The sequence below is a fragment of the Cucurbita pepo genome, chromosome 12, assembly GCF_057944985.1.
Source record: "Cucurbita pepo subsp. pepo isolate OVF chromosome 12, ASM5794498v1, whole genome shotgun sequence".
In the NCBI taxonomy this organism is placed as follows: domain Eukaryota; kingdom Viridiplantae; phylum Streptophyta; class Magnoliopsida; order Cucurbitales; family Cucurbitaceae; genus Cucurbita; species Cucurbita pepo.
In genome coordinates, this window is record NC_141809.1 from 13,634,735 (window position 1) to 13,649,331 (window position 14,597).

At 35.4% G+C, this 14,597-nt stretch overlaps 2 protein-coding genes across 2 annotated transcripts; one reads left to right on the top strand and one right to left on the bottom strand.

Moving 5' to 3' along the window:
• The first annotated feature begins 5,436 nt into the window (after positions 1-5,436).
• Positions 5,437-8,538, top strand: LOC111806409 (stachyose synthase). The gene is made up of 4 exons (XM_023691708.2): positions 5,437-7,037; positions 7,120-7,297; positions 7,407-7,774; positions 7,852-8,538. Exons 1-4 carry the CDS (start codon positions 5,613-5,615, stop codon positions 8,413-8,415), a joined length of 2,535 nt encoding a protein of 844 aa, XP_023547476.2. The 5' UTR covers positions 5,437-5,612; the 3' UTR covers positions 8,416-8,538.
• A 2,602-nt stretch (positions 8,539-11,140) lies between these two features.
• LOC111806611 (stachyose synthase-like) lies at positions 11,141-14,186 on the bottom strand. Its single transcript, XM_023691987.2, has 4 exons — positions 12,621-14,186; positions 12,373-12,550; positions 11,918-12,285; positions 11,141-11,814 (listed from the first exon to the last, which is right to left on the bottom strand). The coding sequence occupies exons 1-4, from the start codon at positions 14,079-14,081 to the stop codon at positions 11,251-11,253; spliced, it is 2,571 nt and encodes an 856-aa protein (XP_023547755.2). The 5' UTR covers positions 14,082-14,186; the 3' UTR covers positions 11,141-11,250.
• Between the last annotated feature and the right edge of the window lie 411 nt (positions 14,187-14,597).

The following is a 14,597-nucleotide window of genomic DNA, read 5'->3' on the forward strand; positions in this document are numbered from 1 at the left end:
ATATGGAGGAAATTTATGAACTTGGTTGGTCACAAAAGAGAGGATAAGTTGCAAAAAGAGAAATGATTGAGAGAAGGTTGGAATAATGATATTAATCATTATTATTTTATACCGAGTGAGAGGAATCGTTCAGAAGAGATAACTATGTTGTAACGACTATATATTAAGATATTCACATCGATTGGAGAAAGGAACGAAACATTCTTTACAAGAATATGAAAATCTCTACTTAGTAGACGCATTTTAAAAATGTTGAAGGGAAGCTCGAAAGGGAAAATCCAAAGATGACAATATCTATTAGTTCTGAGCTTGAGCTGTTACAAATGGTAGCAAAGCTAGACACTGGGCAATGTGCCAACAGGGACGCTGGGCCTCGAAGGGGGTAGATTGTGAGATCCCACATCGATTGGAAAGGAGAACGAAACATTTTTTATTTTTATAAAAGTTAAACCTCTCCCTAGTGTACGCGTTTTAGAAACCTTGAGGGAAAGTCTTAAAAGGGAAAGTCCAAAGAAGACAATATATCAGAGCTTGAGCTGTTACAAATGGTATCAGAGTTAGACATCGGGAAGTGTGCTAACAAGGACGTTGGGCCTTGAAGGGGGTAGATTGTGAGATCCCACATCGATTGGAAAGGAGAACGAAACATTTTTTTTATTATAAGAGTGTGAAACCTCTCTCTACAGACGCGTTTTAAAAACTTTGAGAGAAAGTCAGTCCGAAGAAGACAATATTTGTTAGAAATGGGCTTGAACTGTTACATATACCGTCTTTATTATAAAACAGACACGTTGTAGCGGTTTGATTGAATAAATTTATGAGATAAAAAAGAAAAGAGAAAGAGTAAGAATGGTGGGGGATTGCTTTAGGGCATGTTGTCCAACTCAAAGCACATGCACCCACATGATTTTCTCACCATCGCCACCACCATCACCACCCTCTTCCTCAGCCCCCCCCTTCATATAAACCACTACTCACACTCTGGATTATTCCTCCCCCCCCCCCCCCCCCCACTTTCCAAGTTCAATGGACATCATTTAGAGAGAGACACACACACATTTCATTTCATTAATTAAAATTATCACTACATCCCTATCTTTAAACTTTACTCATACCCACATTATATAACATATTAGTTAGCTAACAACACCGCCGACGTTCGTTTAACATGATATCAAAGCATAAAATTTCCATCTTTCACAAATAAAGTTAAGAGGCTTGCACTTATGAATGTATGGAAGAAAACCCGTCAAACATCTCGAACTTGTATTCAATGATTATTACGAAACAACCCGTTCGAAAGAAGGGTATTTTGGGGAGGTTGAATTGGAACAATGTGGATAAGATGTGTTGGGATTTTGTTTGTGACATTCATGAATCTCCATGTTTTGAGTCAAAATTATTAGGGTTTTTCTCTCTCTTCTTTCTCTTTTGGAAAGGAAGAGACTTTTTCATTTTGTGTACATGTTTGGACATGTCTGGTTCATTCATTGTACGGATACATATTTTTCATCGAACAATTTCAACCAAACACAAAGATAATCCATTCTCTCTCTCTCTCTCTCTCTCTAACCATATTATAAGATCATAACCTAAAAATATGAATCAAATTCTATGTACTAAAAATATTTATTAGTGAATTTTGTAAATCTTGAGGCATAGTTTAAAGGTGGGTGTGTATTGGGATGTGTTTATATGTGTAAATTAGGGAAATTTAAAGGGTTTTATGTATAAATTAAAGGAACTTGCTTAAAGGGGGTCACATGCATAACTCATCAATCAACTAAAAGGTTAAGAAATGAGTTGGAGTTGGGGGGCATGTTATGAAAAATTATAAGAAAGTTGTGTAGGGTGGCCAATTTCATGCCATTTAATAGGCTAGCTTGATGGTTTTTTATTAAAGCTACTCTATTGGTTTGAGTAGATTGGTTTGAACATGTTCAGTTGTGATACTCGAGTAAAAGATGAATACATGAATGAACTGATGCTCCGTTCAAATGAGAGCGATATCGAGTGTAACAGCTTAAACCCACCGCTAGTAGATATTGTCCGCTTTGACCCTTTGTGATGTCCTACATTGGTTGGGAGAGGAGAACAAACCACCATTTATAAGGGCGTGGAAACCTTCCCCTAGCAGACGCGACGGAAAGCCCAAAGAGAACAATATCTGCTAGCGGTGGATCTAGGCCGTTATACCCTTTGTGTATCGTCGTCAACCTCACGATTTTAAAACGGGTCTATTAGGAGAATATCCGCTTTGACCCTTTGTGATGTCCTACATTGGTTGGGAGAGGAGAACAAACCACCATTTATAAGGGCGTGGAAACCTTCCTCTAGCAGACGCGACGGAAAGCCCAAAGAGAACAATATCTGCTAGCGGTGGATCTAGGCCGTTACACCCTTTGTGTATCGTCGTCAACCTCACGATTTTAAAACGGGTCTATTAGGAGAATATCCGCTTTGACCCTTTGTGATGTCCTACATTGGTTGGGAGAGGAGAACAAACCACCATTTATAAGGGCGTGGAAACCTTCCCCTAGCAGACGCGACGGAAAGCCCAAAGAGAACAATATCTGCTAGCGGTGAGGGAATTGTTAGACGAACACGACTCTGCACAATGGTATGATATTGTCCACTTTGAGCATAAGCTCTCATGGCTTTGCTTTGGGTTTCCCCAAAAGGCCTCATGCCAACGGAGTTAGTCTTCCTCACTTATAAACCCATGATCATTCTCTAAATTAGTCGATGTGGGACTTCCATCATCCAACAGGAATTAATTCCTTAATTATTATTATTTAAAGAATAAAAAAATGTTTAAGCAAGCACACACGCTTGCATTTTATTGGTGAAGCCATTAATTAATTTTATAATTATATCAAATTATTGACCAAAGATAATTCTTTTATTTTCTTTATTGTTAAGAGAAATTATGGATGTAATAAAAAAGGGTTTATTATAATGTTTGCACTCAAGAGCTAATTAATAATAGACATTAGCTTAATCAAAGTCCACGTGGGTTCTTGACTTTATTGATGGATGATGTGGTCGATCACATGGGAATAACATGCCAATATACATATGGAAATAGGGGCGTACATAATCCGGGTTGAGTTGGGTTGATGAATTTTTTTGACCCAACCAAGTTCGGGTTGGTTGGATGGGTAACCCAACCCAAAATTTTTCACAACCTAACCCAACCTAACCCTCTATTTTTGGGTTGGGTTGTCAATTTTTTTTTTTTAAATTTTTATTTATCTACCATTTATAATTATTCGAATATAATTTTAGATAAAATATATTAAAAGTTCATCCGCCCATACAAATCAATTCAGAATTTTGAATATGCTTTAAAATTATATATATATAATATAATTTATAAAAATGTATTAATACTGGTGAACTGCAAATTAAAAATAATATAAACAAAACAAAGAAATTAAAAAAAATAAAATAAAAATTGCAAATTAAAAATAATAAAATAATATAAACAAAATAGAGAAATTAAAAAAAATAATAATAAAATAACAAAATTAAAAAAATAACAAAATAATATAAACAAAACAAACGAATTAAAAATAATATAAATAGAGTAATATTAAACTCGAGCGTGAGTGTCCCTAAACCAACTTGAGTACTACTATGATATATCCTTAATATGGAGGGAGTCTTAATATATTTTATATATTTTTATTTGGCTCGAGTCAACTCGAAGGTTTTGCCCATGAACTCGAAACCGAACCGATTCAGTTCGGGTTCAGAAAAATGGACCAAACCCTACCCGAAATGCTATGGTTGGATTGGTCTGGGTTGTCGGGTTGTCGGGTTGAATGTACACCCCTATATGGAAATTTAGAGAAATTTATTATATATTTTTTCTAATTATTTTAATCAAGATGAATATTTAAATTTTTTTTACTACTTACTGCACATTAGATGAGAATAAAAATGTGGTAAAAGTTAAAATACATAAAGCGATAGTCTATGGTAATAAAAAGTATATTCTAAATAGGATAAAATATTTAATATTATTCCAAAGGTGATTCCAAGGGAATTAAAATAAAAGTGATTCCCATTTATCTACAACATAACACGTATTCACTCTTGGGATTCCTTACTCATATATTTTTATTTTTCCTTTTATTATATATTAAAAAGAGAAATTCTCCACTAATATTCAATCATGTGATTTATAAATAATTTTAATACGAAGATGTGATAGTTCGAATAAAATTGTTGGAGGATGAACGTCCCACGTCTGCTAATTTAGGGAATGATTATAGGTTTATAATCAAATAATACTCTCTTCATTGGTGTGAGGCGTTTTGGGAAAGCCCAAAGCAAAGCCATGAGAGCTTATGCTCAAAGTAGACAATATCATACTATTGTGGAGAGTTGTGTTCGTCTAACATGGTATCAGAGCCATGCTCTAAACTTAGTCGTGCCAATAGATTGGTAAATCCTCAAATGTCGAACAAAGTACTCCAAAAGAAAAGGAGGCTAAGAAAAGGAGTCGAGCCTCCTCGAAGGCATAGTAAAAAATGACTAAGATTCCAAAAGAAAAAGGAGTCGAGATTAAGGGGAGGCGTACTTTGTTCGAGGGGAGGTGTTGGATGATGAAAGTCCCACATCGGCTAATTTAGGGAATGATCATGGGTTATGAGTGAGAGTAAAATATGCTAAAATGAGTCGGGTTGATTTATGGAGGTAGTTTTCACTCTTAAGCATGTTGCTCGCTGAATCATAAGAAATTCTTAAAAGAATCGATAGTTTTTCAACTATAACAACAAGTTGTGTTTCATTTTTCGTGGCTCAATCACAAGAATTCCAATGTGACACGGGAGTAAAATAGGGTACACGAATGAACAGAGATCAGTTCCAAATGAGAGCAATTCTAAGGATAGGATGACTAAGGAAGGCTTAAAAGAATTGAAAGTCACTATCTATACCAATAAAGTGGACCTTCCTTTTCAGTGTCTCAATCATTGAAACTCCAATCATTTATGTTGATATCGTACCTATAAATATTTAGAAATGTTAACGTAACCGTTAAGAGTTTAGAGGAAGAAATAATGTTAGCATATTCATAACTCAAAATAATAAAGTTGATAGAGATATAAAGTTATAGGTACCCAAGAATAAATTGAATGGATATAATGGCTCAAAAGATTTGAATGTGTGGCTATATTATTCCATAAAATGCCAACAAAACATTAATCTTTTTATGGAATAAATTCTTAAATTTTTAATCATTTCTTCCATTGTTTTTCCATATTGGTCTCCATAGTGACAAAATAAAGATTTATTCTCTTACTTTTTTTTATTCTAAGTTTTATGCCATATAAAATTTTAAGATATGGTGTGAAATTTTATTCAGAAAAAGAAAAAAAAAAAAAAAAAAAACTTATGAGCAACTATAAATGATTTTATTGTTTGCATAGTTTCTCCATACAAGTTATCAAGTGTTGGTTGTGTTTGAGCTTATGAACCATCTCTGATATCATCCTCGTATGTCAACTTAGGTTGCTTGTCTTGTGTTTAAGGTTGTCTGTAAGTTTTGAACAGTTTTTGAGTGATTCAAGTTCCAACCAGCTCCTTGTTAACCACCTAGCTTCATGTCTTCCAACTACTTTGATCTTTCAAATGGGAACATCAATGTAAAAGGAGTTCCCTTGCTATTAGACGTCCCAAGCAACGTCTTTTTCAGTCCTTTTTCTTCGGTACGATCCTCCGATGCGCCACTTCCTCTGCTCCAACGAGTCCATGCTCTGTCCCATAAGGGTGGGTTTCTTGGTTTCGACCAAAGTCAAAGTCAACCTTCTGATAGGCTGATCAATTCTCTGGGAAAGTTCGAGGGTAGAGAGTCGTTAAGTATCTTTAGATTCAAAACATGGTGGTCGACCATGTGGGTTGGGAGTTCTGGATCGGATATTCAAATGGAAACTCAATGGGTCATTTTGAATGTCCCTGAAATAAGGTCATATGTCGTTATCATACCTATTATAGAAGGGAGCTTCAGATCTGCCCTTCATCCTGGGACCGATGGGCATGTCATGATTTGGGCGGAAAGTGGCTCAACTCAAGTGAAAGCATCGAGCTTTGATGCCATAGCTTACATTCATGTGTGTGATAATCCGTACAATCTAATGAAAGAAGCTTATGCTGCTATTAGAGTCCATTTGAATACTTTTAGGCTGTTGGAAGAGAAGAGTGTGCCAGATTTGGTGGATAGATTTGGTTGGTGTACTTGGAATGCATTTTTCTTGAATGTCAATCCCGTGGGAGTTTGGCATGGTGTGAATGATTTTACTGAAGGTGGAGTCTCGTTGAGGTTTCTCATCATTGACGATGGGTGGCAGAGTATCAATGCAGATGGCGAAGACCCACATCGAGATATGAAACACATTGTTTTGGGTTCAAATCAGATGACTGCTAGACTTTACAAATTTGAAGAGTGTGACAAGTTCGGGAAGTACAAAGGTGGGACTATGTTGGGTCCAAATGCTCCACCATTTGATCCCAAGAAGCCGAAGTTGTTGATCTCAAAGTCGATCGAGATTGATAACGCTGAGAAAGATAAAGATAATGCCATTCAATCTGGAGTTACTGATGTGTCTAAGTTGGAAGCTAAAATTCAGAAATTGAAGCAAGAGTTGATGGATATTTTTGGGAATGATCAAGATGAAGAAGAAAACAACCGTAATGGAAACTGTTGTTACAAAGGCGATGACATGGGAATGAAGGCTTTCACAAGAGATTTGAGGACAAAATTCAAAGGATTGGATGATATATATGTTTGGCATGCTCTTGCTGGTGCTTGGGGCGGTGTAAGGCCGGGTTCTACCCATCTCAAATCCAAGATAACTCCCCTCAAATCTTCTCCTGGACTTGACGGGACAATGACAGACCTAGCAGTTGTAAAGGTCATTGAAGGCAAGATTGCCCTCGTTCATCCTGATCAGGCCTACGATCTATATGATTCCATGCATTCGTACCTTTCTAAAGCTGGGATTACAGGAGTGAAAGTTGACGTTATACATGTAAGTTTCTACATAATGAAAACTTCATTTTCTCTTTTATTTATTAACTTAATCAATTTATCCACTTGTTTGTTCAATCAAGACTCTAGAATACGTGGCAGAGGAATATGGAGGAAGAGTTGATCTTGCGAAGGTATATTATAAGGGTTTGACCGACTCTATTGTGAAGAACTTCAAAGGGACTAACCTTATCTCGAGTATGCAACAATGCAACGATTTCTTCTTCCTCGGAACAAAGCAAAACTCCATAGGAAGAGTTAGTAAGATCCGAAACTGTTCCCTTCTCTGCCTTCTCTGTAGTCATTTGAGTTTGATTCAAAATTCTAATTCAAATTAAGTTCGACTACTAATATATGATTTTTGGAGCAGGTGATGATTTTTGGTTCCATGATCCACATGGTGATCCTACGGGTGTATATTGGTTACAAGGTGTTCATATGGTCCATTGTGCATACAATAGCATGTGGATGGGGCAGATCATACAGCCTGATTGGGACATGTTCCAATCAGACCATATGTGTGCCAAATTCCATGCAGGATCAAGAGCCATCTGTGGGGGACCTGTGTATGTGAGTGATTCAGTGGGTGGCCACGACTTTGATCTCATAAAGAAACTTGCATATCCCGATGGAACAATTCCCAGATGCCAACATTTTGCCCTCCCCACTCGAGACTGTCTCTTCAAGAATCCTTTATTTGACAACAAAACTGTTCTCAAGATATGGAACCTTAACAAGGTACTTTCTAGCTCCATCTTTTACTAATTAAAACACCTAAGCGTTTATAACTTTTCCGAAATTGACATTTATTACAGTATGGAGGTATTATTGGAGCTTTCAACTGCCAAGGAGCAGGTTGGGACCGTAAAGAGAAAAGAATCAAGGGACATCCAGAATGCTACAAGCCAATATCCACAACAGTACACGTAAACGATGTGGAATGGGACCAAAAACCAGAAACAGCCCCAATGGGAAATTCCGTTGAATACATTGTGTATCTAAACCAAGCTGAGGAAATTCTCCACACTACCCCGAAATCTAAACCGCTAGAACTAACCCTTCAACCATCGACATTCGAGCTCTTCAATTTCATACCCCTCAAAAAGCTAGATTCCAACCTCAAATTCGCTCCTATAGGCCTGACGAACATGTTCAACAGTTCCGGAACGATTCAACATTTGAAATACAACGAAAACGGAGTGGAACTAAAAGTGAAAGGAGGAGGAAATTTCTTGGCTTACTCGAGTGGGTCGCCGAAGAAGTGCATTTCGAACGGAATGGAAGTTGAATTTGAATGGGATTCGAAAGGAAAGCTGAGTCTTGATCTTCCATGGATGGAAGAAGTTGGTGGAGTTTCTAATTTGGATATTGTCTTTTGAGAAATTTGACTATCTAAGTTTATTTTTATGCATTGTTTGTATTTTCAACTCTTTTCCCTTCCCATTTTGTTGGGTTGCAAAGGGAATAAAATAAATTATCCAAATATATTTATAATTTAATAATATCTTATCCCAACATAATTAAATATTCAACCTAACAAAGTCGTGAACACTTAATATATACATTCGTACGTACATATGCATATATTGAATATATGTATGAACGTAAGGCGGGGTGGAGATTTAGACAAACCCTAGTTGAGACGGAGAATTTTCGTTTAGTTAATAAAACAAAATCTCTCACCGCTCTCTTTCAGTTACCCACTTAGATTGCAGAGTTAAATAAACACCTATATTTACAAATCTGACTTAAATCTCGTATATTAAATATATATTATTATAATAATGAAATATTATTACTTTTTCTCCGACAAAAAAAAAAAAAAAAATCGTCATTTTATTACAAACGCGTTTCCAAGGAAATATTAAATTCTATATTTAATCTAAATATTGTGCAAAAAAAAAAAAATTATAAGCACTGTAATCTCAATTTTAAATTTTAATTGTTATAATTTTTTATTTAAAAAAGTATTTCAGTTTAATAATTTATAAAATAAATGTTTGAAATCAAATCATAACATAATATTGTAACTTTTATTTATTTATTGTCATTTTTTATTTTATTTATTTATTGTTGTGTGAACAAGTGAGTAGACTAAAACTCAAATAAATTAACGTTGTTCAACCTTAATAAAATCAAATATTCAAATTTAAAATAAGTTTATTTTGTTGAAACTTATTATTTTATTATTTCAAATATTATATTTGAATTTTGAAATAAATGTTATCTACTCATCTGCTATGTTTTTCTTTTTTAAAATGCTTACAACTAATTTTTATTAGCTTCCATGTTTCGTTTCAGTTTAATTTCATTTGCTAGCAGTGTCTACTTGTTTCCATATCTTTATAAGTAATATTTTTCGTTCCCCGTTCCCCTTTCCAACTAAGGTGGAATATCACAATCCACCCCATTTGGGGGACGAACGTCCTCGCTAGCATATCATCTAGTGTCTGATTCTAATACTATTTGCAACAGCATATACCCACCCCTATTAGATATTATCTGTTTTAGCCCGTTACGTATCGTCACAACATTACGATTTTAAAACGCGTCTACTAATAAAAGATTTTCCCACCTTTATAAGGAATTCTTCGTCTCTTCCACTTTTATTTTTAATTTTTTTTTAATAGAAATATTGAGAATGGGTGAAAATTGAATAGCTTTAAAGCCTAAGAATTTGTAGAGATATTCAAATCCAATAGAGACGATGACTCAAAAGATTTAAATACGTGGCTATATTTATTCATAAAATGCCAACAAAAAAAAAAAAAAAAAAACATTCTTCTTTTTATGGAATAAATTCTAAATAATTTAATCATTTCTTCCTTTTTTTTGTTATAATATTCTTAAATGTTCGGGAAAAAAATTTAGATGCTTTGTGTAAAAAGTATATTAAAATTTTTAAAAGTTGTGACAGCTGAGTAGATAAAGGTTACATTAAGGATCTGAGACCAGATGTGAATGAGAGTGATCGGGAAGATAAGATGGCTAAAAAAAATTTAAAAGAATTGAAATTTATACCTTTATGCCTTTCTTATCGTTCAAATTTGAGATATTCGATAGGTATATTTGCATCGACTTTATATATTCACTTTCTTTTTTTGTTCAATTAAAGTACTGTTTTTGGAATAGAATTTTCAGAATACGTCAAATTAGCTCTAGATCCTACAAGTTTTCTTCTTTACACCTGGCGTTCTCGTGACATCCTTTCTTGCAATCGAAGAATTTTCGGGTGCACCACTTTTGTCCATTTTAGTCTTCGTAATTTTTGATTTTATGACCTCAAATATTTGAAATATTAATACAATAGACTAAATTAATAAAAATATCGTTAAACTTTCAAGAGTTTCAATAATATTCTGAAGTTTAATTTAATTTAATTTTATTTTATTTTAAATTAGTTTTGGATGGAATCGTTAATATTTTGTTTTAAAAATACCCTTAAGGTTTTAAAAAAATAGTTTTAACATTTAAAAATATTTTAGCTTCCAAAAGTTTCACTAATATTGTTAAAATCGTCTCCAAAACTTAAAAATATCTTTAAATTTTATTAAAAACTTCACAATACCCTTAAACTTTTTAAAAATGTTAAAAAATAATCTTACTGTTAGTATATGAACGGAACTGTCAGTACCACATTTCAAAAGTAACATTAATACCCTTAGACATTTAGAAGAAAAATTAAAAGGTTTGAAAATAATTTATGAGGCGTAGATAGACGATTTCTGTCAATATATTGATAGTATAAATGTTAAGAGTATTAATACTATTTTTAAAATTTTATGAGTATTTTTTTAATTTTTTAAAATTTTGAAGGGTATTATTGAAATTTTTTAAAGTTTTAAGGGTATTTTTAAAATACAAAATTTTAAGAATATTTTTTAAACCCATTGAAAAACTGCCGTAAAATATTTTTGAACTTATTTTAAAATTTAAAGTGTATAGTTTAAAGGGTATTATTGAAACATTTAAAAATTTTAAGGACATTTTTTTAGACATAGTACGAAGTTTATGAATATAAAATTTATTATTGTTTTTTTTAATTTATAAAATTTATTATCAAATAGAAACAAAACTAAAATAGCCATAAAATGTCTCATCACAGAAACAAAAGCCTTATTTAATTGAAATGGCTATCGATCCCTTAGCACACGTAACATTTAACACGACACAACAAAATGCATACAAATTTTAAACTTAGGTAGTAAAATTTCTCAAAAGAAAATGTCCAAATTTGAAACTCCACCCACTTCTTCAATCCATGGAAGCTCAAAACTCAGCTTTCCATCAGAATTCCATTCAAATTTCACGTCCATTCCGTTCGAAAGGCACTTCTTCGGCGACCCACTTGAGTAAGCCAAGAAATTTCCTACTCCTTTCACTTTTAGTTCCACTCCCTTTTCGTTATATTTCAGATGTTGAATAGTTCCAGAACTGTTGAACATGTTCGTCAGGCCAATGGGAGCGAATTTGATGTTGGAGCTTAGCTTTTTTATGGGTATGAAATTGAAGAGCTCGAATGTAGAGGGTTGAAGGGTTAGTTCTAGTGGTTCAGATTTTGAAGTCATGTGGACAATTTGCCCGGCTTGGTTCAAGTACACAACATATTCGACGAAATTTTCCATTGGGGCTGCTTCTGGTTTTTGGTCCCATTCCACATCCTTGATATGTACTGTTGTGGACGTTGGCTTGTAACATTCTGGACGTCCCCTGATTCTCTGCTCTTTAGGATCCCATCCTGCTCCTTGGCAGTTGAAAGCTCCAATTACACCTCCGTACTGTAATTAGATTCCAACCAAGAGGATAAAATAAATGTCGGTGTTTGAAAAAGATATAAATGTTTACGTGTTTTAATTAGTAAAAGATGGAGCTAGAAAGTACCTTGTTAAGATTCCATATCTTGAGAATAGTTTTGTTGTCAAATAAAGGATTCTTGAAAAGGCAGTCTCTAGTGGGGAGGGCAAAATATTGGCATCTTGGAATAGTTCCATCAGGATAGACGAGCTGCTTTATGAGATCAAAATTATGGCCGCCCACTGAGTCACTAACATAAACAGGACCCCCACAAATGGCTCTTGATGCTGCATGAAAACTGGCACATAAATGGTTTGATTGGAACATGTCCCAATCAGGCTGTATCATCTGCCCCATCCACATGCTGTTATATGCACAGTGAATCATATGAACTCCTTGTAACCAATACGCACCCATGGGATCACCTTGTGGATCTTGAACCCAAACATCATCACCTGTTCCACAATCATTTGTTGTAGTGAATCTTTAACGAAAAAAGCCCTTAAGTGAGATTCGAATGATGCATTGTTACCAACTCTTACCGACTCTTCCGATGGAGATTTGCTTTGTACCAAGATAGAAGAAATCATTGCATTGTTGCATACTAGAGAAGAGTCCAGTCCCTTTGAAGTTCTTCAAGAGGGAGTTGGAGAGACCGTTATAATAGGCCTTTGCAAGATCAACTCTCCCTCCATATTCCTCCGAGACATACTCTAGAGTCTGAAAGAGTTGACATATTAGTTACTCGGAACCCTAAGTCAAAAAAAATTAAGATTTTAGAGATACTTACATGCATCACATCAACTTTCACACCTGTAACCCCAACTTTAGAAAGATAGGAATGCATGGAGTCAAAGAAATCGTCAGCTTGGTCAGGATGAACGAGTCCAATGCTACCTTCGATGATCTTCACGACAGCAAGATCCTCCATCGAGCCATCGAGGCCAGGAGAAAGCTTGCAAGGAGTTAGCTTAGAATTCAAATGTGTAGAGCCAGGCCTTACACCACCCCAAGCACCAGCCAGAGCATGCCAAACAAATACATCATCCAAACCTTTGAATCTTGTCCTCAAGTCCCTTGTGAAAGCCTTTAGTCCAAACTCATCACCATCCTTGCTTGTAGCACTACTTTGTTCTTCATATCTCTCGAAAATCTCATTCAATTCTTCCTTTAGCTTTTGAATTTTGGTCTCAAATTGAGAGACATCAGTGATTCCAGATGTAATGGCCTTGTCTCTGTCTTTTCCAACCTCATCAATCTCAATTGCCTTGTTCATCAACAACTTCGGCTTCATTGGATCAAACGATGGAGCATTCGGTTCCAACAAAGACCCACCTTTATACTTTCTAAATTTTTCACATTCTTCAAAGCTATAAAGCCTTGAAGTCATTTGAGTTCCACCCCAAACAAGATTCTTCGTATCTCGAGTCGGGTCATCGCCATCCATGTTGATGCTCTGCCACCCATCGTCAATGATGAGAAACCTCGGCGAGATGCCGCCTTCAACAAACTCATTTAGACCACTCCAAATCCCAGCAGGATCAACCGTTAAGTAAAAAGCATCCCAAGTGCACCAACCGAATTTGTCCACTAGATGTGTAACAGGCTTCTCTTCCAAGAGTCTGAACGTATTTAAATGGACTCTAATAACAGCATAAGCCTCTTTCATTAAATTATAGGGATTGTCAGACACATGAACGTAGGCTATAGCATCAAAGCTGGATGCTTTCACATGAGTTGAGCCACTTTCAGCGCAAATCAAGACTTGTCCATCGGTTCCGGGATGAAGGGCAGATCTGAAACTGCCTTCGATAATGGGAATGATGACGACATATGAGTTTATCTCAGGAACATTTAGGATGACCCATTGAGTTTCCATTTGTAAATCAGACCCGGAATTCCCGACCCACATGGTCGACCACCATGTTTTGAACCGGAAGACGCTCACAAACTCCCTACCCGTGAATTTCCCCAAGGAATTGGTGAGCCTATCAGAAGGGTGCGATTGATGAAAGCCAAGAAATCCGCCCTTATGGGACAGAGTATGCACTCGTTGGAGCAGAGGAAGTGGGGCATCGGAGGAGTGGCATAGGGAAGAGAAAGGGCTGAAAAACACATTGGTTGGGACATCCGACAGCAATGGAACGCCTTTGACATTGAGCTTCCCATCTGAAACATCAATAAGGTTCTCCAAGCTGTCGGATTTCAGAACAGAGGAGTTTAAGGTGGCTGTGTCATTTGGAGGTGCCATGGAAGAAGCTTAACAGAGAGCTTGGAATGAGAAGAAGCTTAACAGAGAGAGGTAAAGAGTTGAAGGATTGTATAGAGAAAACATGGAAAGCATGGAAAGGATTTATAGGGAGAAGAGTGAATAAAATAAGCTATCCAAATTCAAGGAGATGCCACGTGCATCAATGTTGTATAAAAGCCTTAATTAAATTAGATAACGGTTTAATTAAGTTAGTTATATGGGTCAGCTGGTATTGGACCCACGTACACATCCGCAACCATGACCACGGAGTAGTGGAATCTTGAGGATTGCCTGGTTCTAGAGTTGATTAAGTTGACGTTGTTCAAAAACGTGATGTTTAATATTGTTAGAGAGAGCATAACGACAAATTTGTTGAAAGAACGGTCGAATATGTAAAAAAATAAAATAAAAAAATAAACATTTGATGTAAAGATTATTCAATTCACAAACGTTTGCGTATACATTTCCATGCATTATTAATGATTTTTGGTCTTTTTCGAAAATATAGTTAAAAGA

Bases quoted from the DNA above. Each gene is read 5' to 3' on its own strand.
- LOC111806409 (XM_023691708.2), top strand. From the start codon at position 5,613: ATGTCTTCCAACTACTTTGATCTTTCAAATGGGAACATCAATGTAAAA. The intron at 7,038-7,119 runs GTAAGTTTCTAC...TGTTCAATCAAG, and splicing joins TGAAAGTTGACGTTATACAT to ACTCTAGAATACGTGGCAGA. The intron at 7,775-7,851 runs GTACTTTCTAGC...CATTTATTACAG, and splicing joins AGATATGGAACCTTAACAAG to TATGGAGGTATTATTGGAGC.
- LOC111806611 (XM_023691987.2), bottom strand. From the start codon at position 14,081: ATGGCACCTCCAAATGACACAGCCACCTTAAACTCCTCTGTTCTGAAA. The intron at 12,551-12,620 runs GTAAGTATCTCT...CAACTCTTTCAG, and splicing joins TGAAAGTTGATGTGATGCAT to ACTCTAGAGTATGTCTCGGA. The intron at 12,286-12,372 runs GTAAGAGTTGGT...ATTGTGGAACAG, and splicing joins AATCTCCATCGGAAGAGTCG to GTGATGATGTTTGGGTTCAA.